Source organism: Rosa chinensis, chromosome 6 (assembly GCF_002994745.2).
Source record: "Rosa chinensis cultivar Old Blush chromosome 6, RchiOBHm-V2, whole genome shotgun sequence".
NCBI classification, from domain to species: Eukaryota; Viridiplantae; Streptophyta; class Magnoliopsida; order Rosales; family Rosaceae; genus Rosa; species Rosa chinensis.
This window is the reverse complement of record NC_037093.1, coordinates 37656861-37682459: the sequence shown is the minus strand read 5'-3', so window position 1 is coordinate 37682459 and position 25599 is coordinate 37656861. Positions and strand designations below refer to the sequence as shown.

General features: G+C 36.6%; 1 protein-coding gene across 1 annotated transcript; it reads left to right on the top strand.

Annotated features, from left to right (window-relative positions):
• Positions 1 to 3409, top strand: LOC112171278 (14 kDa zinc-binding protein). The gene is made up of 9 exons (XM_040508522.1): positions 1 to 363; positions 566 to 664; positions 764 to 857; positions 991 to 1206; positions 1310 to 1402; positions 1960 to 2046; positions 2723 to 2870; positions 3052 to 3169; positions 3270 to 3409. The coding sequence occupies exons 4-9, from the start codon at positions 1175 to 1177 to the stop codon at positions 3407 to 3409; spliced, it is 618 nt and encodes a 205-aa protein (XP_040364456.1). The 5' UTR covers positions 1 to 363; positions 566 to 664; positions 764 to 857; positions 991 to 1174.
• The last annotated feature ends 22190 nt before the right edge of the window (positions 3410 to 25599 follow it).

Sequence of the window (25599 nt, the reverse complement as noted above, 5' to 3'; positions counted from 1 at the left end):
CTTTCTCTAAAACTTTCGAACCCTAGCTATTGACTTCAGCAGCTCAGTCACCTTGTCAACCTCATCGTTCTCCAAGCTGACCTGCGTTGAGTCCCCGCGTGACCTCCTTCTCCAACCTGACGTGCTCCAAGTCCCTGTCCGACCCAAGCCGACTGGAGCCACCTCCGACCTGACCCTGAGTTCTCGACCTCGCTCTCTGACCCCATGTTCCCCTGCCTCGCTCTCTGACCTCGAGTCCCCGATCTCTTTCTCCATACCTCGAGCTTGAGATCCGATCTGACCTCGAGCTTATCAGCGGACCTGAGCTTGTCATTCTCCAACTTGAGCCAGCTCTAGCTAGTTCTCCAACGTCTAGTCTCATAGGTCCTCTCTCTCTCTCTTCTCTTCGTGACCACCAATACTGATTCCCTGTCCAGTTTTGATCTAAAGTTCAGTCTTTTTGTTTAATTCTTGTGTATTTGAGTTGGGTTTGTCTTTGAATGGCTTAAATCTGTGGTATTTTGAGCTGGAGCCTGTTGATTGTGTTTGATTTTAGTTCTTGCACATGTTGGCTGTCAATCTGCAGAGGAAGATCCTAGATTGAAGGTTTTCAAGAAGGAGTGGTTTGAAGGCAAGGACTGTCTTGACATTGGCTGCAATTCTGAGATCATCACTATACAAATCGGTAGTTATTCTTGCTTATAATGATCGTCATTGTGTGTTATGAGTTTATTAGCTATGTTTGTTTCTTGCATGTGACGGATTTGGGGTTTTGGTGATGCAGGAGTTTACGGTTGTGATATTGGGTTTGTGATCAACAAGGAGAGGGAGACGAAATTTGAAATTACGTTGAAGAGAGCAGGAGAGCTACAGGTTTGGTGAGTTATCTATTGTTGTATTCTTTTTTTTGACTTTGGAGGTGGTGAGAATCTCCATTTGAATTGATTGTGGAATTGATTTTTGTTTTTCATTTTGTGTTTGTTTTGGATTGATTTGCGAATGTATTTGCAGCAACATGAGGGAGAGTGGGTGCTTAAGGGTAAGTTTCATGGATCATTTTCTTCTGTATCTTTTGTTTGAGTGGTTAAGAATGACTGGAATTTGGAAGGATTTTTTTTTTTAATCTATCTGATGAATAGTGAAAGACTGAAAGACCTGATTTCAATACTGAAAGACTGTTCGTTTTTTGTTCCCAATGGCTGCAGTCACCTCCTCTTCTCTCTTGAGGTACCTCTCTATCTCACTGTTTATCTCATTGATTTTGTCGACTATGTTTTTGTTAGTCTTGTTTTATATGAATGTTTTGGTTTTGGTTTGAAATTTGGAACAGGAACTGTGCAACAACAACTGTGAGAGCTTTTGTGACTGTGAAAGCCTCCAACCCCAATTTCAGAACTTTCCTTCTTCCTCTTCACTCTCGTAGGTAAACAGACAATTGAGCTTTTAATTTCATTAGGCAAATTGGAATTTCTGAAATTTATTTGGTCTGCCGCTTTGCCTTTTAATAGACCCATAATCTTCATCTGGGTATCTGCTAAATCATCTTGAAATTTAGGATGAGGGAAAATGACCTTGCCAGAAGCCTTCTGTCAATGTAGTTACTGTTGAAGTAGTCTTGGACATTAGGGGAATTGTTTGGCTTTACAAGAGTTATGGACTTTGTTCTTCTTATTGAGTTTGGCATGTTTGAATTGTCTCATGTAGCAAATACAGCTTCCTTTCAATAAGAATTGTTGGCTGCTTAAGATCCAAGTCACAGTTAGTTTGTAGAGATGAGAGGGTGTTTATTTCACTACTCTAGTGCAAAGTAGAAAGTATGATATTCAAGTGGTCATTTAGGTGATCTGTTATTGAAGAAATATTTCTTTTTCATATGATGTTAGTTGGATGGCCTTGTAGTTGCTTTAGTTACTGTAGAGTCTAATTCTAATGGTTTTTAAGCTTCCTGGCATGTGATTATGAGTTACATATGGTTCTTAGGTCCCTGTGTCGTGTTAGCGCTACAAACAATGAAGAGGCTGCTGCCAAGGTAGCTGCAGCAAATGCTGACAGAGGAGCTCCAACAATGTATCGTCCTTCACATATTAAAACTGGTTTGATCTCACATTCAATATCAGGGCATAGTTTTCCGTTCAGAGTATTCTATTTTACTGTTAAGTTTTGATCAATTAAAACATTGAAACTCGGTGCCGGTTCCGATTTAAGGAAAGTATCCAGAGAGAAAAATTAGAATAACTTTTCTATAGTTAACTTTTGAAGGACCACTTGCAGAAGATTAGAATAGCAATACAAATAATCTTCTACCACATGTTCAAAACCGCATTGTCATGTACAACAGATTGAGTTAATATGAGCTTAATAATTACAGTAAACAACTATTTTGCAGCAAATTTCGTAGAGAAGCAAATGATAAATATACAAATGCTTGTTCTAATAGTTTTTGATAGATTAGAATCCTGTTGCAAATGATCAAAGATGATAAAGGAGATATGAGTAAAAGGTTCATTAAATCTAATTCAATGGATTTCAGTATATAACTTATGGGGTCATGCATATAGAAAAGATAAAGTACCTTGTCAAGATCATTGCTTCTTCTTTTTTCTTTTTCTGTTTAAACCGGTATGTCATTTACATTACCCTGAAATAGGTGAGGGCTAAACGGAACTGAAGTACATCTTATGACAGTGATAATATCATCCAAATTGACCATCATCTTATGAATTCCTTCTTCCCCTATATTCAGATTTGACAAGATCATAGCAAAGGAAATCCCATCGACCATTGTATACGAGGATGATAAGGTCCTGGCATTTCGGGATATCAACCCACAGGCTCCTGTGCATGTTGTTATCATCCCAAAGAATAGGGATGGCTTAACAGAGCTCGGAAAGGTAACATCTGGCCATTTTTCTACCAAACCTGCTTATTCTTACATTAATCCTTAATTCAACGAAACCAATCCCATTTCTGTATTAGGATTTGTTGAGGAAATTATCTTGTCATATACGTTATGTATATCAGTCTGCAGAAGAAAAAAGGCTTTCTTTTGATCTATGCATTCTGTCATTGCAGGCTGAATCTAGGCATGTGGAAATATTGGGTCAACTTCTATATGCTGGAAAAAAAGTTGCTGAGAAAGAAGGTATTCTCCACGGGTTTCGTGTGGTTATCAACAATGGTCCAGAGGGATGTAAGTCATCATTTTATAATGTTTGTCTGTGCCTTCCTTTCACATCTGTGCAATGCTTAGCTTTGTTGACTTCAATCATCAATGTACTCTCTTCATCCAGGTCAATCTGTTTATCATCTCCACTTGCATCTCCTTGGTCTGATTTTTTTTTCCTTGTGGGTATTAATACCTGATTTCAATACTGAAAGACTGTTCCTTTTTTGTTCCCAATGGCTGCAGTCACCTCCTCTTCTTTCTTGAGGTACCTCTCTATCTTAGGGGTCGTCAATGGGCTGGGCCGGGCTTTATTAAAAATCAAAGGATCCAAGCCCGTCCATATAAAGCGGGCCTTACGGGCTTTTTCGGGCCGGGCCGGGCTTGGCCTTGTGGGCTTTTTTGGGCCGGGCCTTGCGGGCTTTATTTATAAATAAATATTTAAAGACACAAGTTTTTTTTTTTTAATCAAGCTTTGGAAATTCAATGGATAATGATCAAATACAACCAAGATAACAATCTATATAACTATATTGTACCCAAAAAAATCTATATTTATATATAAATACTAATTTGTTGATAAATAAATTTTTAAAGACACTAATTTTTTATAAATCTATATTTATACATCATACACTCCAAAGAGCTACGTATAGCAATTCAAAGAAAATGAGAAACCGACCGTTGGATGAGTTTATTACAATAAATTATGAGTGTGGTAAAAAATTTAGCCAATTTCACCATATTTTGAATCCGATCGGATTGGTCAACCAAAGTCACTTATATGTTTTATTGGTTGACCGATGGCGTGGCAACCGCGAAACGTGCTTATTTTTTCACATCACGTTTGTATATATTCCATCTATGGATGTGCGTGGACATAAGATACAAAAAAATTAATTTTAATTACAAACACATTGGACTATACCAATTTTATTCCTAAAGTTATATGACTTATACATTGCATTTAAATTGATTAGGTTCATTCTAAAGCAACCATGAAGTGGAAAATGAATTCGGAGAAACCAACCGCTTGATGGAGAGATTGTAATGTTTTATGGTGGTTGTAGAAAATCCAGCCAATTTGGTTCACGTTTAGAATTCGATCAACTAGGTCAAACATCGTTACTCTTATAAACCTATATTTATATATCATACACTCCAAAGAGCAACCCCTATCAATTCAAAGAAAATGGAAATTCGACCGTTGGATGAGTTTATTACAATAAATTATGAGTGTGGTAAAAAATTTAGCCAATTTCACCATATTTTTGAATCCGATCGGATTAGTCAACCGTAGTCACTTATATGTTTTATTGGTTAACCGATGCCGTGACAACCGCGAAACGTGCTTATTTTTTCACATCACGTTTGTATATATTCCCATCAATGGATGTGCGTGGACATAAGATAAAAACAATTAATTTTAATTACAAACACATTGGTCTGTACCAATTTTATTCCTAAAGTTGTATGACTTCTACATTGCGTTTAAATTGTTTAGGTTCATTCTAAAGCAACCATGAAGTAGAAAATGAATTCGGAGAAATCAACCGCTCGATGGAGAGATTGTAATGTTTTATGATGATTGTAGAAAATCCAGCCAATTTGGTTATCGTTTCGAATTCGATCAACTAGATCAAATGTAGTTACTCATATAAATCTATATTTATATATCATACACTCCAAAGAGCAACCCCTATCAATTCAAAGAAAATGGAAAAACCGACCGTTGGATGAGTTTATTATAATAAATTCTGAGTGTGGTAAAAAATTTAGCCAATTTCACCATATTTTCGAATCCGATCGGATTGGTCAACCATAGTCACTTATATGTTTTATTGGTTGACTGATGCCGTGACAACTGCGAAACGTGCTTATTTTTTCACATCACGTTTGTATATATTCCATCAATGGATGTGCATGGACATAAGATAAAAAAAATTAATTTTAATTACAAACACATTGGTCTATACCAATTTTATTCCTATAGTTGTATGACTTATACATTGCATTTAAATTGTTTAGGTTCATTCTAAAGCAACCATAAAGTAGAAAATGAATTCGGAGAAACCAACCGCTCGATGGAGAGATTGTAATGTTTTATGGTGGTTGTAGAAAATCCAGCCAATTTGGTTCTCGTTTCGAATTCGATCAACTAGGTCAAATGTAGTTACTATTATAAACCTATATTTATATATCATACACTCCAAAGAGCAACCCCTATCAATTCAAAGAAAATGGAAAAACCGACCGTTAGATGAGTTTATTACAATAAATTATGAGTGTGGTAAAAAATTTAGCCAATTTCACCATATTTTCGAATCCGATCGGATTGGTCAACCGATATGTAGATATATATATGCACATATTTTATATAGAAGTATAATAGTATAAAAACTTCTACACACACACACACACATATATAATATTTTGCGGGCTTTTATGGGCCGGGCCTAGTGGGCTTTTACGGGCCGGGCCTAGCGGGCTTTTGGCGGGCCTCCATCGGCTCACCAAGGCGGGATTTTGCAGGTTTTTTGACGGGCCGGGCCGGGCCAAAAGCCCTGCGGGTCGGCGGGCCTCCATTGGCCCACTTGATCCGCGGGCTTTTTGATGAGGCCTAGTCTATCTCACTGTTTATCTCATTGATTTTTTTAATCTATCTGATGAATAGTGCCCGATGTAACTACTTTATGAGGTTCCCTTTTGCAGTGAGAGAGAGGAGGATGAATCAGTTTGGGTTTCTTTTGAATCAGAACACGCATCCCGACAAGTCCTTCGAGGTTTAAATTCAATTCAACTTTTTGATTTTCTTTGATTTGATTCATGAATGTATATTATGTGGAACTACTTTGATTTTTGGTTCTCAAGCATGAATTTGAATGTTTACATTGTATAATGGAATTATGGATGGACACAGTGGCTTACGATGAGTCAAGTGAGTTTAAAGTACATGATATGATTTAAGTGGTAGATGGTCTGTCTTTATTTGTAAAGTTTGCATTTGGAAAATTGTATCTGCTTTCTGCTCCACTGCTGTAGTATAGTTGTCTGGCTATGATTGTAGTGATTGGTATATATATATATGGTATCATCATCTATTATTTCCTGGGCTAACATCATCATATGGAAGTTGATTTGGTATATATTTTTACAGTGTTTGCTGTTAGAATTATAATTCAGTCTTATAGGTCTATAGAAAAAGTAAGAAACTTGATTTGTAGTCTAGAGCTTCATTTTACAATGGGATTGGCTTAGTTATCTTCTTAAGTTGATCATTTACTGTTCCAATTATGGGTGAGATTCTCACAGTAGGGAGAAGTCAAGATTTGGGCAGGGTACTGGTAAGGGAAGTAGGACATCAAAAAAGAATTCACCAAGTTGTAAAGTTTTGTTGCTTGATTGTTTTGGAATGGATAGGTTGTCTCGTGATGGTTTTATACGCATTTGTAGAAAACCAGTTTTGAAGGTTTTCTATAGTAATGCGTGTTCAGGCTTTGCCACCCTCAAGCATAAGTTTTGTGCGACTGAAATAGGTAATCTGAATTTGACTCTATCTGTTTAGTGATGGAAGTGTTTAATTTATGGTTCCACTTGGATGGGTCCTTTAACAGGGAATTTAGATTTCAAGATGTGAGTCACTCTTTGGTTTGTTTTAAGATATGAGTCTTTCTGTTGTTAATTTAAATAATCTGTAAACTACTCAAAGTAGTGTACGTCGAGTTTTCAAGCAACTGAGGTGTATCTGGGAAGTATGTTAGATTTGGTTGCTTTTAAGATTTGGTTCATCTACTTGTTTATACTGTAAACCAGTGAAGCATCTGCTGTTTCACTAGGGCATCTTGTCCTATTGTCAAATCAGTAGTTTATGTGAATATATTTTTGCAAAATCTCTTTCTCAGTTTATAGATATCACTAATTTCATGTTATTTTGATGTCTTTATTAGGTGAAGAACTTGAGAGCTAATGAACTCATGGAATTTTACAAAGTGAGTTCATTATAGTTTTTCTTTTCTTTTTCTATTTCCTTTTCTGAGGAAGGGTTCAGACTAATCAGAATTTATCATTTATTAGACCTTCGAATTGTTTACTAGTTTCCTGTTTTAATGAGCTAGTAATTATGCAGCGTGAAGACATGTGGTAAATATAGTAACTTGATCCCTTTTTCTCTTTTGCATCTTTCAGTCATATTTGAAGCTGAAGAAGTTCTTGCATATAATAGAGAACTCCAAGGTTTTTCCTATTATATATGATAACAACATGTACAATATGTAGGGTACTCACTACAATTTCTCAGTTGCAATTGTTTTGCTTCTCAGGGAGAACATTCATGCAGTGTTACGTGGGCTCTGAGTTCTTTTAATTTACCCTCAGGGAGAACATTCCTACAATGTTATAAGGGTAAATTCATCACATAATCTTTCTGCAAATAGCTTTTAAAAGAACATGGCTTTCGTTATAGTTGTTTTTGCTTTATAGTGATTATAGATAGTCTTAGGTTGGAATAATGCTGATGATATTATTGCACTTTCTCAATGTGCAGAAAAAAAAAAAAGAGTGCAGATAGTTTTGGCCTTTTGGGATTCCATCTTAACACAAAGTAGGTCACATACATCGCTTATGTCCTGTTTTTAACTTTCAAGAAAGAGGAAGAATAGTCCCTATATGGCTGTCCATTCCTCCATATATAGCACACAATGTATCTATAATATATGCTGCATATCCTATCAATAACTAAGACATATACTGAGAGCATGTCAGTTTATTTTAATAACTTGGTGCGGTGAAGGTTTCTTATGCTTTCGTGTTTGATTATGTTTTAGGTCAATGAAGCATCCAACTATACCCAAAGTTCCGTATCCCCCAAGATAAGAAGATCACGTGTTGGTTGTCATGGAATTGTGATGAGCTCCTACTCTTGTCAAAGTGAAGCTTGAAGAAGACAAGAAAGAAGCTTTGCCTTATTTGTTTGTCACAGCCATGTTTATTGGATCATTATGAATAATTGATCCATTCCATTTTGTAGCCAAATTGTTTTGTAGTAGGTGAATTGGAGTTTTATTTTGTCCATTTTGTAAACTGTTAAGGATGATGATTTCAAATAAAATACCTCAATATTCAAATCACTCTTGTCAACTTTTGAAATTGCAATTTATAACAGCAGCTACCTATTTTGTGGACATCATCCTCTTTATAGAATCTAATGTCTAGATATAAAGTTGAAATCAGTTTTAACCATAAAAACTGATGTCCAGTAATAGAGATACATCAGTTCCAAAATGAAAATCGATGTTACTAAAATATACAGACATCGATTTGTTATTAAAAATGATATATTACTAAGTACCAGACATCAGTTCCAAAATGAAAATCGATGTTACTAAAATATACAGACATCGATTTTTTGTCAAAAACGATATATTACTGAGTACTAGACATCAGTTCCAAAATTAAAATCGATGTTACTAAAATATACAGACATCGATTTTTTGTCAAAAACGATATATTACTGAGTACTAGACATCAGTTCCAAAATTAAAATCGATGTTACTAAAATATACAGACATCGATTTTTTGTCAAAAACGATATATTACTGAGTACCAGACATCAGTTCCAAAATCAAAACCGATGTTACTAAACTATACAGACATCGATTGTTTGTCAATAACGATATATTACTGAGTACCAGACATCGTTTTTTCCTCACACACTGATTTTAATGTAAGTAAATATATCGGTTCCTACAATACTAGACTTTGTATATTGAATCTTAAATTGTGGTATATGTGGCAAATTACGCTTCAAAATCATGAAGAACAAGAAATGTTTATGGGAACCGATGTCTGTAACAGTATCAGTCATCGGTTCTTAAATCAATAACGATGTTAAAACGCAAACTTGTGTTGTGTAATCTATATTTCTTTAAGCATTAAATACAATAAAATGTGGGTTTAACAATAGTAAAACATGTAAGTTTGTTATCATTTAAACCTATTTACATCGATTTATAATTAGGAACCGATGTCTACACGAATACTAGACATCGGCTAAAAACCGATGTCTACATTTTCCGGATCTTTCTCATCACCCACAAAGACATCGGTCGGGTTTTTGTTTCTCATCAGTTTTTGGCCAATGTCTGGGGCCATAATTCTAGTAGTGTAATCACTCAATTTGGATTTATGGAAAATAAATTAGATGAGTGTATTTGTCTTAAGACCAGTGGGAGAAATTTTATTTTACCCATTTTGTATGTTGATGATATTTTACTTGCAAGTAGTAATATTTGTTTGTTGAAAGAAACAAAAGCCTTTTTGTTAAGTCAGTTTGACATGAAAGACATGGGAGAAGCACATTATGTGCTAGACATTGAAATAACTAGAAATAGAAAGCAATATGCTTTAGGTTTATCTCAGAAAAATTATGTGGACAAGATATTGCAGAGATTTGGTATGCAATGTTGTAGGTCAGGTGATGTACCAATATCCAAAGGAGATAAGCTGGACAAGGGCCAATGTCCCAAAAATGCATTAGAGGAAGAAAACATGAAGAATATATGTGCCTTATGCAGGATTGGTGGGGAGCTTAATGCATGCTCAAATTTGTAGAAGGCCTGACATTTCACTTGCAGTAAACATGTTGTCAAGATTTCAATCAAATGCAGGCCATGAACATTGGATAGCAGGAAAGAATGTATTAAGGTATCTAAAGAAGACAAAAAATCATATGTTAGTTTACAAAAGGATTGATGAGAAAGAACTTGAGATAGAGGCCTACACAGATGCAACTTACAAATCAGACATGGATGATTTGAAGTCAACATCAGGTTACATTTTTCTTATAGCAGGTAGAGCTATTTCATGGAGAACTACAAAACAGAGCTTGATAGCAACATCAACTTTTCAAGCTGAGTATATTGATTATTTTGAAGCAACATGACATGCATTGTGGTTGAGAAATTTTATTTCTCATTTGAAGTTAATAGGTTTTGCAGAAAGGCCTATGGTGATTTATTGTGATAATGCATCAGCAGTCTTCTTCTCAAAAAACAACAAGAGGTCTTCAGGTTCTAGGAACATAGATGTCAAGTACTTTGCAGTAAGGGAAAGTGTTAGAGACAATGAAATTGAAGTTGTAAAGATTGGAACAAAAGAATAGTTGTTGATTTTGTGAAACATGCTGCAAACATGAGAATTGGAGACACAAATTCATGTTGAAGAACATATTAGCATTATCAGAAGTTAGTATTGTCTAGTAGTCTATTATTTAAGTTCTAATATAATCAATATAATGCAATTAAATTATTAAGATTTTATCTAATTAATTATCTGCTAAAATCAAGTTGTACAACTTTCAGTTTGCAATTCATTGAATGGCAATATAATGCAGATTGTGAAGAAAATTTTACATTGGAATAGAATTTGCTTTATTTCTATTAATTTAGATATTTTGGTAGGACTTCAAGCATTCTTGTGACTAAATGCATTTGTAACACAAATATGCTTATACTGTTGTAAGTGAAAATTCATGTGATTATAGTCTGTTACAAGGTGATCTTGGAATACTGGTGTCTATTCTTATTCACCATATTGTTCTTAGGTTCCTTGAAGTAGGCATAATTATAAGAATTATTAATCAATTGTATTTGAATGACTCAAGTGTTTTAAACTCACATTGCACTCTTCTGTTCAACTCATATATATACACACACACACACACACACACACACACACATACATATATGTGAAAATGTTCTGAAGAGGGCATCAGCACGGTTGCTAAAGTGTAGATGTCGACGCTGCAGTTCTGGACAGGCAGCGACGGCACGGTGTAACTTGCCAGACAGAGGCCAGGGGTTAGATGGACTAGTCTGCAATAGGGTAGAGTCACTGGCAATGAGGTTGCAGCTCTGCCTAGAACCTTGCAGTTGCAAGTAAGGTCACTACCCAGAATCCTTCAACCATGATCTCCCCCGACCTCGATCGCTACCCAAAAGCGGTCTGGGATGCCTCTGGCCTCCATCCGGCCCGATTCGTGCCGCCATCGCCGCCTGAAACGCTGCGGAAGAGTCGACATCCACAGTTTAGCAAAGTGCGGACGTCTGCCTCAAAACCGGACTCTCTCTATATGTGTGTGTGTGTGTGTATGTAATTGCATTCAAATATAATCTTAAGGCAATGTCAAGTTCAGTTGGACATTGCTTTAGTTTGTATACTGAGGAAACTGATATGCAAATATTGAAAATACAAGGATGAAAAGTTTTTCTGGAAAATGGGGATTGCAATGCACGGATCAATCCCTACTGGGCAGAAATCAGAGATAACGAACAAAACTCCAGATTTTTGTTTACGCAGTGAAAATCTCAAATATGAGATTAAAAACACTACGGGGCTCTTACTCTTGAGAACCCAAAATAAGAACAATTGAATTATAATGAAGGATATGTTCTTTATAACTTTAAATAGCACTAGCGCGGCTATAATGAATAGACAAAACTAATGCAGTTTGTCTTCAATCTCGAACTCCTTCTTCAATTGATTGTTCTTTGATTTTTCCTTTTCTTGCTACACAACAACTCTTCAGATCACAAGCGGCTCCATGCACATGAACAACTGACCTATCACTCTTAAACAAGGAACAAGTGTTTAGGCCTACACTATCTCAAGCAAGACTCTCAATTATCCTTGCGTCACTTGCCTGGCTGCGCGTATAGTTTGCATCCTATATATATGTGAAGAAGCAACGCCAACCCTAATAGACTTCTATTAGGAAAGTATCTTGGTGATTAAACATTGACCAAATAAAATATCAAATCCTAGAAGACTTAGGATTACAATACACCACGTTAACAACCAAGGGAATATCTTTTCTAAATAAATAAGCATTGAACCAAGATATTTTCCCTTAACAACATTTGTAAAACAACATATCATTTTGTATGGGAATGCCAATATGACAAAAAAACGTGTACCAACAACTTTACCGTATGAAAACTCCCCCTCAACAGGTACTTGAGAACTTTCCCTTGTGAACACAGATGTCAATCCTGAAACACTTATCACACACACATTGTGAAAATACACAAGATAGAATAATGTTACCACTGATTAAACAAAGCATGTAAATCCAATAGATCACACAACACATTTAACATCATATTTCTCCCCCTTTTTGAATAGGAATGACAAAGGCAACTTATGTAGCGGAAGCTATGTAAAAAGAAAATCACAAACAGATGTTGCTTAGTAGACACTAGCCCAAGTCGAATCAATCAGAGGAAGATAATCCAAGTATTAATACTCCCCCTAAGTGTGATCATGGTATGCGAGAGATGCAAGAATGAAATGCAAACACACAATGAGTGAGTTGTATCGAAATGCGAAGAACAGAATTAATTCGCATAGCTTTTCCAACAAGAGCAATACCACTTAATCATAAATAAGAGTGCAACAAAATAAGTTCACACGAGTAAATTGATTCCGACAATCACAGGGTAAGATAGATGATGATCAAGTATTCTATACCTCTTATTGTGTAGAGTGAACATATCTCAAGATGGGGTGTGTAATATTTGTGGAAACTTGAAAATCAAAACTCACATACGAAACAATTTGAAGCACATAATCTTTATTCCCCTTATAACACTGTGTGGGCATGATTTTGATTTTTTTTTTTTTGCCTTTCACACAAAGTAATATTTTTGCTCAAGAAGACTACGACCCATGTAACGAGTATTATGCTAGCAGGTCCCAAGTCAGATGACTTTAGGGTACTAGATGTAACAAGGACATCCCAAAGAGTACATCTACTCGAGTCAATAGTTTTACAATCCACCAGGGTGACCAAACCATTCCCGTTTCTTCCAATCCTCATATCGTTCATCACGACCGAGGCTTGTTTACTTTGAGAATAGCCTGACCATGCTCCATAAAACATTCAACATTTTTTTTTCAAGGAGCAGTAAAAATAAAAGAAATATTCTGTATAAGAGTATTGAGAACTGGCCAACCAACAAATATGACTTACCACCACTCAGAGTATGTGTGATTGTGAGGATACAAGGTGATATAGAATATGTTGTTCAAGCTCACAAGTACAGAGTGACGCAAGAGCAAATTCAAAACGTGCTAGGCACCTTATTGCACACAGATTTAAGGAAAAGAGTACGACCCTTATCAATCTAAGTTCAAAATAATCTGTCAGACATTCGGGGATACAAACTACCATTTCAATCCTGAATTTCCAGAAACTGAACTAAACACTGTAGAGACAAAAATAATAATGCACCTATACTATGATAAAGATAATAATGCACCTATATTACGATGAAAACATACAATATGAATGCATGCAAAATGGATCAATCGAAGTGAGAGTATCAATACTTAGAGCATCCACCAACGGTGCTTCTAAGTGATTTAAATTGAGTTATGTCTAATGGCCTACTAAATGAATTAGCCAATTTGTGTGAAGTAGGAACGAAAGCAAGCTCAAGCATATTATCAAGATTATCCGTATGAGCAGAAAAATGATTATTCGAACCTTTTTTAATCTAGATTTTCTTCTGCTTTGTTTTTGTTTCCAGATCCACGGGGATTGAAGCCAGCTTTGCAATCCTGGCAATCAGATTCAGACCCTCTTTCAACTCATCTTACAACGAGGCAGGTGAGTTAATTGTCAATGTTTTCCTCAGATTTTGAGTAACCCTGCGAAGCATATTGCACTTAGGACGAATGTGTCCTAATTTTCCACAATAATGACAAGTAGGAATGAAGTTTTTGGGGTTGTGAATATGCCTGGGCTGACAAAGTTTGTCAGGACTTACCGAGGAGCTTTTCTGAAGTGTTTGGTGAGCCACACGTGGTTCTGATTTTGCAAGTAACTTGGAACCAGACCCATTTTCACAAGAAATTTGTGGCTGACTTGATGAGCTTTCACATTCCACACCTTTTACAAACTTCAAAGGCTTGCAGGACTCACCATTGTATCCTAATCCCTCTTTGTTGCAATGAGCTTTGCCTAATCCAATCATTTTTTAGACTTTTTCAGACCCTATAGAGAACTTGTTCAAGCTTTCCTTGACCCTCAATAATTCATCCTGCAACTTTTCATTTTCAAGGGTTAGTGAAACATTTAGATTAGATTGAGCTTTTATTTCAACCTGCAAAACTTTGATTTTGTTAGTGACCTCATCATGTTCCTTGTCCCAATCTTGAGACCCATCCTTACCCTGCAAAACTTTGATCTTATCAATAAGGTTAGCATGCTCTTCTTCCCAATCTCTCAAAGAAATTTCAAAATTTTGCTCAATTTTTTCTTTTTCCACTCTCAATGATTTAACTTCTTTTTCAAGTTTGTTATTTTTTTGAAGAACAATTTTTGAAGCATTATACAATTGCTTACACTTTTCATTTGTTTCTTCATCAAGAGTATTATCTTCTAAATCAGAAACATCAGATAATTCATAATCAAAAGAGGAAGTAAGAGCAACATTTACCGCTTCGCCATCGGATTGAGAGCCTTCATCACTGTCACTCCAAGTAGATTTTAGAGCCTTGTTTCCACGTAAATTATATTTCTTGTTGCCACAATCGGCAGCAAGATGTTCAATTCCACCACACTCAAAGCATTTAGGTTTGTTAGGAAAATTTTTCGATGAGTTTCCAGAAGAGTTTTTGTTTTTAAAAAAAAATTTGAACTCTTTAGTCAACAAAGCTAAATCCACAGAATCATCAACAATATAATCTTTCTTTTTAACAGAAGAGAAAGCAACATTTTTTACCTTTTTCTGGGGCTTGATCCTCATCTCAAAGGTTTTGAGATTACCTATCAATTTGTCAAGAGAATAGGTGTCCAGGTCTTGAGTCTCCTCTATAGCTGTCTGTTTGGATTGAAACTTTGATGAAAGAGACCTAAGAATTTTCTTGACAATCCGATGCTCTTCAAAAGGATCACCAATACTGTGACACTGACTTGTCACGTTCATAAGACGAGCATGAAAGTCATCTATTGATTCATCCTCCCCCATTTGCATGTTCTCAAACTCCAAGACAAGTCTCTGAAGCTTCTGACCTCTAACATTTTTATTTCCTTCATAAGTGACGTGAAGAAGATCCCATGCTTGTTTAGCCGTGTCACAATAGCTTATTCTCACCCTCTCTTTCTTGGATAACGCTGTGTATAAGGAATTACGTGCCTTGAAATCACAACTTCTATTTCGAATCTCCTCTTCTGTCCATTCCTTCCAAGGCTTAAGAACTCTTGCAGATGCCCCTTCTACTTTCTTTGTGTCTTCAACCTTGGTTGGATGTTCCCATCCAATCTCAACTATATTCCACATATTTTCATCCTGAGAGTAGAGGAATGCCCTCATCATGATCTTCCATTGTGAGTAATCTTCACCATCAAACAAAGGGGGGCAATTTATCGAACTGGAGGCTCTGTTATATTCACGTTCCATCCTTGACCACGGATCAACTAAAAAGCTTTAGAACCTGCTCTGATGCCAAATGAGAATACATGGATGAAACGTTTTTCTGAAAATGGGGATTGCAATGCACGGATCAATCCCTACTGGGCAGAAATCAGAGATAAAGAACAAAACTCTAGATTTTTGTTTACGCAGTGAAAATCTCAAATATGAGATTAAAAACACTGCAGGGCTCTTACTCTTGAGAACCCAAAATAAGAACAATTGAATTATGATGAAGGATATGTTCTTTACGACTTCAAATAGCACTAGCGCGGCTACAATGAATAGACAAAACTAATGCAGTTTGTCTTCAATCTCGAACTCCTTCTTCACTTGATTGTTCTTCGATTTTTCCTTTTCTTGCCACACAACAACTCATCATATCACAAGCGGCTCCATGCACATGAACAATTGACCTATCACTCTTAAACAAGGAACAAGTGTTTAGGCCTACACTATCTCAAGCAAGACTCTCAATTATCCTTGCGTCACTTCCCTGGCTGCGCGTGTAGTTTGCATCCTATATATATGTGAAGAAGCAATGCCAACCCTAATAGACTTCTATTAGGAAAGTATCTTGGTGATTAAACATTGACCAAATAAAATATCAAATCCTAGAAGACTTAGGATTACAATACACCACGTTAACAACCAAGGGAATATCTTTTCTAAATAAATAAGCATTGAACCAAGATATTTTCCCTTAACAACATTTGTAAAACAACATATCATTTTGTATGGGAATGCCAATATGACAAAAAAAAAACTTGTACCAACAAATATACATACATATATTTATATGAATGTGTAATTTGATTAGAGTTTAATATATGAGTGTATAAGCTATCAATTAATTTAATTATGGATAAGCTTATATGCAATTTGAATTCAAATAGAAATGCAGTTGATGAGCAGTTAGAAAAGGCAGTTATGCAGTTAGTTTCTTTATGGATGAAACTGATGTGCAAGATTGCCATATATATGTCAGATTAGTCCCATTTGATGCACGTGTGGTTCTTGTTTTAGTCCCATAGACTAAGAGAACATAAGGGTGAAATAAGGAGAAGGCTATCATGGACAATGGAAGTGCATCGATAAAGTTTTGTATTCATGTTCTTGTGTTCATATATTCTGCAGGTTCAGGATTGATACAGTGTTTACAATCCCAAGCTAAGATATGTATTCTATTAATTATGCAGTAATTCATATACATGTTTTGATCTAGTATAGGTACATATCTTCTGCTTGTGATTCAATATTTATTTGGGTTCTTACAATGACTTGTGCATCAATTAAATTAGATGTATGCAACAATCAAATCAAACTCAAACTACTAATTTGGATTCTTATTTTATTTAATGTTTTATGCTTCTTGTTTAACTTTACCAATTTTGAGCCAAGCCGAGCCTAATTCAAGCTTGAGCTCGTCCAATATTCAAGACGAGCTTAATTGAGCTCGAACTTTAAAAAAATATTCAAGTCGAGCTGAGCTTGAGCTTGAAAAAATTATTCAAGGTTAAGTTCGGCTCAAGTTCGATAAAAAAATATTGAGCCGAGCTTTATCACCTTGGTATTCGCTTCGACTCGACCCATTTACACCCCTAAATTATAAGGTTTGCGTAATAATTGCATAGTGTTTGTGTTAGCGTAGCGGTAACATGGTCTTTTTTTAAACCTTTGTAATTGAGGTTCCCCATGCACTTATAATATTTTGAGGACTAAATTCAATTTGCCCCCTCTAACTTTGGGGCAAATATCAGTTTGGTCCCTACTGATTTTTTTTTTAATCATGATGGTCCTTGCACTTCCATTTCTATCACCCGCGTCTAAATATTAAATTGCCTCCAAAGATGACGTCGCAAGCTGAGTTGGCCCAGACATGAGGGCCTACTTTTCATATTTTGAACCCCTAAGAAGGGCAAAATGGATATTTTCAAATTAATCTAATTTTTTTTTTTATTAGAATTTAATCTAATTTCTAATTTCTATTTTTTTTTCTTCTCTCTTTTCTGCTTCGCTTTGCCTCTCTCTCATATCTCCAAAGCCTAAAACCAAATCAATCCAATAACTTCTTAATCTTCTCAATCCTACTCCGTCAGTCTCCGTCGTGTTCCAAGATAAAAAGTTCCACCACCGGCGGCAGGACCTGGGACTTCAAAGTCAAAGCCATGAACTTAGGCAGCCTCTGCTCTAAATCGAATCTCGGGTTTGAAGATGCGGCCTTAGATTTCAGCCGCGGCCTTAGGTCAGGTGTGTGAGGATCTCAGCCGCGGCCTTAGATTTCCCTTCTGAAATGGCCGATGCAGCCTCTATCAACGACTGCTTTGAACACGTCAGGGTCATCAGAGACTCCACCGAAACCGGGTTAATAATCTTCTTCTCTGACTCAATCATCGAAACCGAAAACCGATTATGAACAATCTTATTTTGAAGAGGCTAGATAGTGTTGTTGTTGTTTATGTAGGGCAAGGATGAGGCCTAAAACGTCGGTTTTGTTGTTTTTAGAGAGGACCTAAGAGTGCTGCTGAAACTCGGTTGCGAAGAGAGATCAAAGAGCTTTTGAAGGAGGCAAGCTCCTTGTCACAGTGAGTAGTTTTGTTGTTAATCAAAGTCTATGTTTTACCCTAGGTAACATTGTGATACGGGCTTGAAAACCGCTTGGAGCTTCACTTTCACCTAAAAATGCATACACTCCTCAACATAAAACAATTCAGCAAAAAGTGTAGAAAACCCAACAAAATTTTTGATGTGAATTTCTAGTTTCTGCTACCAGATTTTGCTTTCAGATATAACTGATTTGAAGCTGGGCTCATCTGAGTTTTATCATAGTGTACGGAAATTTCTCTATATGAGATAGAGTTTGGCTTAGGAGAGATGATCAGATTAAGAAGAGGAAAAAAGAGATGGCCGACGGACAATTTAATATCTGGAGCTCACTGGCTTAGGAGAGATGATCAGATTAAATTAGAAATGTTAATTTTGGCCTTCTTAGGGTTTCAAAGTCTGAAAAGTGGGCCCTGCCAAGTTAGCTTATCATGTCATGATTAAAGTCAATTTTGAAATTTGGACGCAGGTGATGGAAATTGAAACTACAGGGACGATCATGATTCATGAATAAAAAAAGATCAGGGACCGAACTAACGTTTGCCTCAAAATTGGAGGGGGCAAACTGAATTTAGTCCTTTTTTTTTATATCTAAGTTTGTTTTTTTCCTTTTCGTATGTCTTTAGCTTTCGGTTTCTATTTTCCCTTATAAATCTATTTACCTTTATTTAAACTTCATGAGAGGTCAAATTGAGGTTTGAAACCCACTTATGATCTTTTTTAGTTTTTTTTATCCGAATTTTTTTTTCTTTTTGTATTTTTTAGGTCTCAGTTTTTATTTTCTTTCATAAATCTACAAATAGTAATATAATTTTTTTTTTTATAATCATTAGATTTAACAAAATAAAAGGAAATTATTTAAACTTCATGAGAGACCACATATTAATTATTCGCCTCAGGTTTCTATAATCTTAGGGCTGGCCCTGATTAAGCTACATTATTCCTACTAAATTTGATGTAACTCAAGTGGTAAGATATGATGAGAATTGAGTTATGATTAAGTTACACATCAATACCTAAAGAGACGTACGTGGCCCAATAATGGAAGTAGAGGAAGGTCTCAACTGTAGAGCTTTGACAAGAAAACCTTAGCATGTAGAAGGTATGGTAAAAGAAGCACAACAAGTTAACTTAGCTTGTGGTTCGCATTATACTATGATCGACCCCATGAATGGTATTATGCATATATATGTTCTCCTGTACAAGTGAATGGAAGAACAAATGAACTAATTTTAATAGAATCATGAGAGTGAGATGAGTGACTTGATGCATATACTTACTCTCGCAAGCATACAAATCGTGTCAAGAAAGGGAAGTATTAAGCTCAAAATTTATCGTATCACGGGGATTAGTGGCTAACCCACAATCCTTGGGTAGTCGGAGCTAAAGTCACTAAGCATATAAAGGAGAATAAAAACAAATAAAAAGTCTAATCTAAGGCACCAAGCCTTAGCAATGCTCGGCTTTGATTTTCACCAAAGTCTAATCAAAACTAAGAGCCTAGTGGTGGATATACAGAAATGAGTGGAAGAGGTCAATATATGGGAGTTGATTTCAACTTAACAAAAAGATAATGAATGTAAAGCAATAAAAATAAAAATGAAATGTAAACAATAAAAATGAGAATGTCAGGTGCTAGGGAGGTTCCTTCACCAAATCTCATGTGTTGGAAGCTAATCTAATGTAGATGCATATTTCCTACTTTAGCGGTAGTCGTATCCAAGGCAATTCAAGGCTCAAGGACCGAAGTTCTCTTTCATGGTATTCCTACTCCGGTATAAGGGTTGTAGGAACTCACTTGATATGAATTAGAGTAGGTTCAAGGGTCCCTAATTCACATGAAGAGGTCAAGAGATCGAGGAATTAGACTATTAATTAAGCGACCCGCCCGCACAATCACGTAACGGGTGTAAATCACCATACTTATAACCCCTCGAATACGAAATTGAAGGTTTCTAGCTTAGGAATTAGAGGGGGTCAAGTCTCTAACTCCGTCCTAGACATGCTCAAAATACACACGCTAGAGTTGACTAGGCTCTCAGACATGCATTTCAACCCAACAATAATTGATATAAGCATCCATCATATGAAAATTGCACCATTACATTAAATTAAACATCTTTTTACACAAAATTTGGGTTAGGGACACAACCCTAAGCCTCAACAAGAAAATTACTCACAACCCATAACTTTGAACATCAAAGATACAAAAATCAAAGAGAAAAGATTATAGATGTGTAGGAGAAGACAAAGGTAGCCACAATTAGCTAGGAAGCTAATATGACTTCCCTTGAATTATGTGATGCCTCAGAAATTTGTATTTATTTTTCGAAGATTTTTCGGGAACTAATTTGTGATTTTCGGACGGTTTCATGGCTCGTGGATGGAGCGGAATTGTTTCGGACGAATTTTTATTCGGAAAGTATGACTTTAGGGGGGGCGCAAAGGTTGACTTTTTATACGTTTGATTTCCCCTAAAACTTCCTTCACGAAAGTCGTAAAGCGCGTCGATACGAGTTCGTGGACATGTGGAACGTGGAAAACTGAGTAAATATAAAGAAGTTATGGTTGTCAGAAAAAGTTTCCACTTTGGTATATATGGGATTTTTCCGGAAAATATTTCAGAAATTCCAACTTTCCATTTCCGGAAATATTTTCTCTCTCCTCTCCCGAGCCCGCGCGTTGCTGCTTACTTCGCCTGCTTCGTTCTTCCTCCTCCGGCCACCATCGGACGTGATTCCAAGTGGGCTTTCTTCGTCTCAACCTCTCTATACGTCTGTGGAAGTGATTCTTCACGATTCGAGCTGTGGTGGACGCTACAAGGCCGAGAAGAAGCCTTGTCGGGGACAAAATCGTCTTTGTCAGAACTGGAGATTCCAGCCACCTTTGCCGGTGATTCTTGAGGGCTTTTGGAGCTCGGTGGACGTAGATGATTTCCACAAGGTGGCTTGCATCGATTCAACTCCTGGAGGTCGAATTTTGGAATTGAAATTCTAGGGTTTCAATCGGCCCGATTTTTTCTAAGGTAAAATTCGATCCATTGGTTTATAATTGGACTTTGGTGTAGCTATAAAAGTTGTAATTGGAGTTGAGATGAAGAACTTTTGTGTTGGAAGTTTTGCCAAATTCTGACTTTGGATTGGCAGCGGTGCCGCCACTGTGTTGGTGTTTTCCGGCGGTTTCCGGCCACCTCATGGATAGTTTATGTTCCTGAATTTGATCTACTCGTCGATACGAGCATTTCGATATACAATATGTAATTTTTGGAGATCGTATCAACACGTTAAGGTTTTTATGTTTTCGATAGTTTAGGTTTTCGATCCGTGAGGATCCGACTATCCGATCTACTTGTGGTTTTGTCACATCGATCGTAGAAGTGTTCCCGAGACTTTGGGAGGTCTCGGATGAGGTTCTCCTCGATTGGCGTTACCTTCAGGTTGTTGTTCGATTTGGGGATTCGAACTTTAATCACTTGGTGAATCGTTACTGATTTGAGACTATTGGTGATTAGGTGCTTCTCAAGGTGATTTGGATGAGTTGTTGGTGTGAGTGTTAATTAGTTCGATTATGTATAGAAGACACAGTGAGATTCTGAGGTGAGTAATCTCACAATGTTCATTTATGAACGAAGTTACCTTTATTGTTTTGAGAGTTATGTAGTTAACTGCAAACTATAATTGGTATTAGTGGCGTTCCAGATTGAATGACCACGTGTGTATATATATATATATATATATATATATTATATGGAATATGTATATTTTTATGGGTTGATGGGGGAATTAAGCAATAGGGATTGATGGGTTTCATTCTATTGTTTTGGGGCTTGACTTTTCAGGAAACATTGTTTTAGGAATTGGGAATTTCTATTGTTTGAAAAGTGTTAAGATTTGGTGTGAGTTGCTTAACGTTTTGATCTAACGACCGGGGATCAGAAGATCTGAGAGTCACAAGTGGTGATTTCTCCTTTTGATTTGATTTAACGTTTTGATCTAACGATGGGAGATCGGAAGATCTGAGAGTCACAAGTGGTGATTTCTCCTTTTGATTTGATTTAACATTTTGGGTCCAGTGCTACTTGCTTAATGTTTTTAATCTGACGACCAGGGAGGTCGGATGATTCGGAGGTCACGAGGTGACATCTCCTTTTGAGAGTCGAGTAACTTTGGTCCTGAGTGACTATTTTGAAATGTTTTGATTTGATGACCGGGGAGGTCTGAGGATTCGGGGTTGCTGGGAGTGATCTCAGGCAAATATATTGGGACTTCACGCCTTTAGCCGGGTTTGTGGATACGATCAGTTAGAGCTCTACTATGTTGCCATTGTACATCATGGGGGATAGCGGGGAGCTATTTGATGCTCATGAGTACTTGTTTTAGAAGGGAGTGTGATACGCCCAAAATAGACGCTCAATTTAACCCTGCAATGATGTAGTCGTCAGTAGTAAAGGATAAGCAAGGATCGTTCGATGCCAGAGATTGAGGGCAACTATATTAATCACACAAAAGAAAAGAAAACTAAACTAAACAAAACTACACTAAAAGAAAACGTCACACACAAAAAGAAGAGAGAAAAAGATGGAGGGACAGAGAGGAGGATTGCAGAGACGTTGCAATCCTCAAATACACTAAACTGGGGTTTTTGGGTTTTCACGAAAATAAACAGAAAATAAAGAAAAGAAAAACGATTTTGAGTTTAAGGTTTGAAAGATATGGATGAAGATGTTAGGAACTCGGAAATTCACCACCAAAATATGCTTGAGACAAATTTATCATCCTAGTTTCAATTACTAAGTCGTGAAAAAGGTTTCAATCAAGAACAAACCATGAACGCATGCATAAGTTCTTATTACTTCCCTAGATTACTTAAGCAAGATGAACGCACCATTACTAAGCCTTTAGAATAAACAATCAAGGTATAGAACGCTATCCTATCAACAATTTATTCTAAGCATTAATCACATATGGAAGTTTGATCGAAACAAGTATGCAAAACTAGTGTGGAACGCCTACCTAGCATGCAATCCTTTTTATTTGGTTTCACCTATTGTCCTATAGGTTTTACTACCATTGAAACAAGCATTATTAACCGTTTAGGAGATTAAAATACCTATTTCTAGCCCCACTCACATGATCATAATATTTTATGTGCGCATTCATAAAACATAAACATGCAAGAGTTATCTGTAAACCAAAACCAAATAAACAATTTCATCACAAAGCAATCACGAAACTAGGAATCAAAATATTGTCAAAAACATATCTTAGGGGCTTCAAACCTCGCCCCTAACAAAAGTAGATTAGCCACACATTGTCTTAAATTTCGCAATTAAACACATATGAGTTTGAATTACAAGAAAATAAAAACCGTAAAGGGCAGAAGATGAGAGCCACGAATTCACTTTTAGGCAGCCTTAGATGCAGGCAATCCTTCAAGATAGGGCACGGCAGGAGCTTGATGGAAGTGGATGGTGAATTGCACGGTTTTTGCTCTTGGAGGACTTGGAAATTTCAAGACTTTGTGTGCTAGGGTTTAGGCCGAAGATGGCGCTGTAGGGTTGTGTTTTTCAACGTGCTCAGAGCCTTTATATATGTAGAATACACAGCCCAAGTTTCCTTTTCCAATTCTGCTTTGAAAGCCTCCCCTAGTTGCTTGAGGATTACTCAAATTGGTGCACAATTAAATGATTTTCAAGCCTTAATAATCTTCCCAAAATCTTGAGGAATCATTCTAGGACTCTCCTTCATATTTGCAGCAGCAATAACCTTCCAAAAATGCCCTGGAAATCCGTCCAAAGAAGAATTCTGCAAAACAGTCCTGTTTCGACTAGGATTCGATTTCTGACTCTGAAGCTTCCTTCTTGGACAAGGAACGACTTTGTCTTGACAAGTTTCTGGATGGTTCTTGACTCCCACGTGCTCTATGACATCATATATTCTAGATTGATCAACAAATTTCTGGAAAAACTCCAATTAAATCGCCGGAAAAGATCTCCCAAAAAGCTTCGTGAAAAGCTGACAGTTTCTGCCTTATCGGGAAGCATACTTCGACTTTGATTTCCTACTGCCTCGTTGATGATTTTAACCTGTTATTTGGCTGTAGTTGAAGTATAACATCATGTCTTCAAGGATCGCTGGTCCTTTCTTCAAATGTGAAGCTGGAATGATGCAATAATTGCTCCTCAAAACTGTTCCCAGAAAGCTGATTCTGAAACTGCAGTTTTCTGCTTTGCAGCAACTGTTTTGCACAACGATTTCCGTGGATTTCCCTTGTGATTTCTGGCCAAATTGTTGATCAAAATTGGTCCTCTGCATCAGTACTTCATGTTTCATGGCTTCGTTGCTCCCTTTCAGCTCTTATTTCTCTTGAATCACTTCACGAACTACCTAAAAAGAAAACAAAGTTAAAACTGACTTTTTAAAGGAATTAACTAAGAAAAGTGTAGAGGATTGCACATTATATTCGTCGCATTTATGCTCCTATCAGAGTGTCGAGGATTCTTTCTTTTAAATGTCCAAGGAGGACTTGTGTGTTATAATTAATTATCAGAGTTTCAATTTATATGATTTTGTCACGGTGTGACTTTCATTTTTTTGTTTTGGGAAAATAGTATTGTTTTGGGAAGCATGGTATGTTTTCCTTATTTTCAAGTTGAAAGGTTTTCCTCGTTTTGGCGTGTGTTGTGTGGTGTTTTGTTTTGAGTTACTCATACAGGCTTGCAAAAGCTTATCGGATTTGTTGTGTGACAACCTGGTGCACCATTCAAACGGTGTAGGGGTTAATCCTGCAGGTTAGGATAATCGTGGTTGAAGCTGAGCTAGTGCCTTTGCAGCTTTACGGTATGAAGCCATTTTTGTGACTTTACCGTTGATAAGGACTTCTGTTGTGTAGTTAGCTCTGAAGAGCATTTACGTTTTATTTTGTTGTTGACAATTTAATTCGTAAGCATTGTAATATATGACTCTGTGGAGCGGGTCAACATTGACACATTGGGTTCAGGGCATCAATATGTAATTGGTTTAAAAGGGAAAATGATTCCAGGTATTTTGTATTGATGGCTGAACGATCACGAATGTATAATTGTAAGATTATATATCGATTTTTATTTGTGCTAAAAATCAGGGGCGTGACAAATTACAACTCCCACAAATACCTAAATCTTGTAGAGGAGAAGCCTTTGATGAATTCTTAAAGTTTTTGGGTGAGTAAATCCTCCGAATGCCCAAAAGAAATAAAAAAAAAAGGGAAGGGTGGGGAGGAGAGGGCAACAACCCTTCCCCTATGGAAATTGGGAAGTGCGGCGCTGTAGTTGGCCTCCCTTCCCATATAAAGATATAGCAGATATATATGACCATATGAGGCTGCAATCGATTGGCCAAA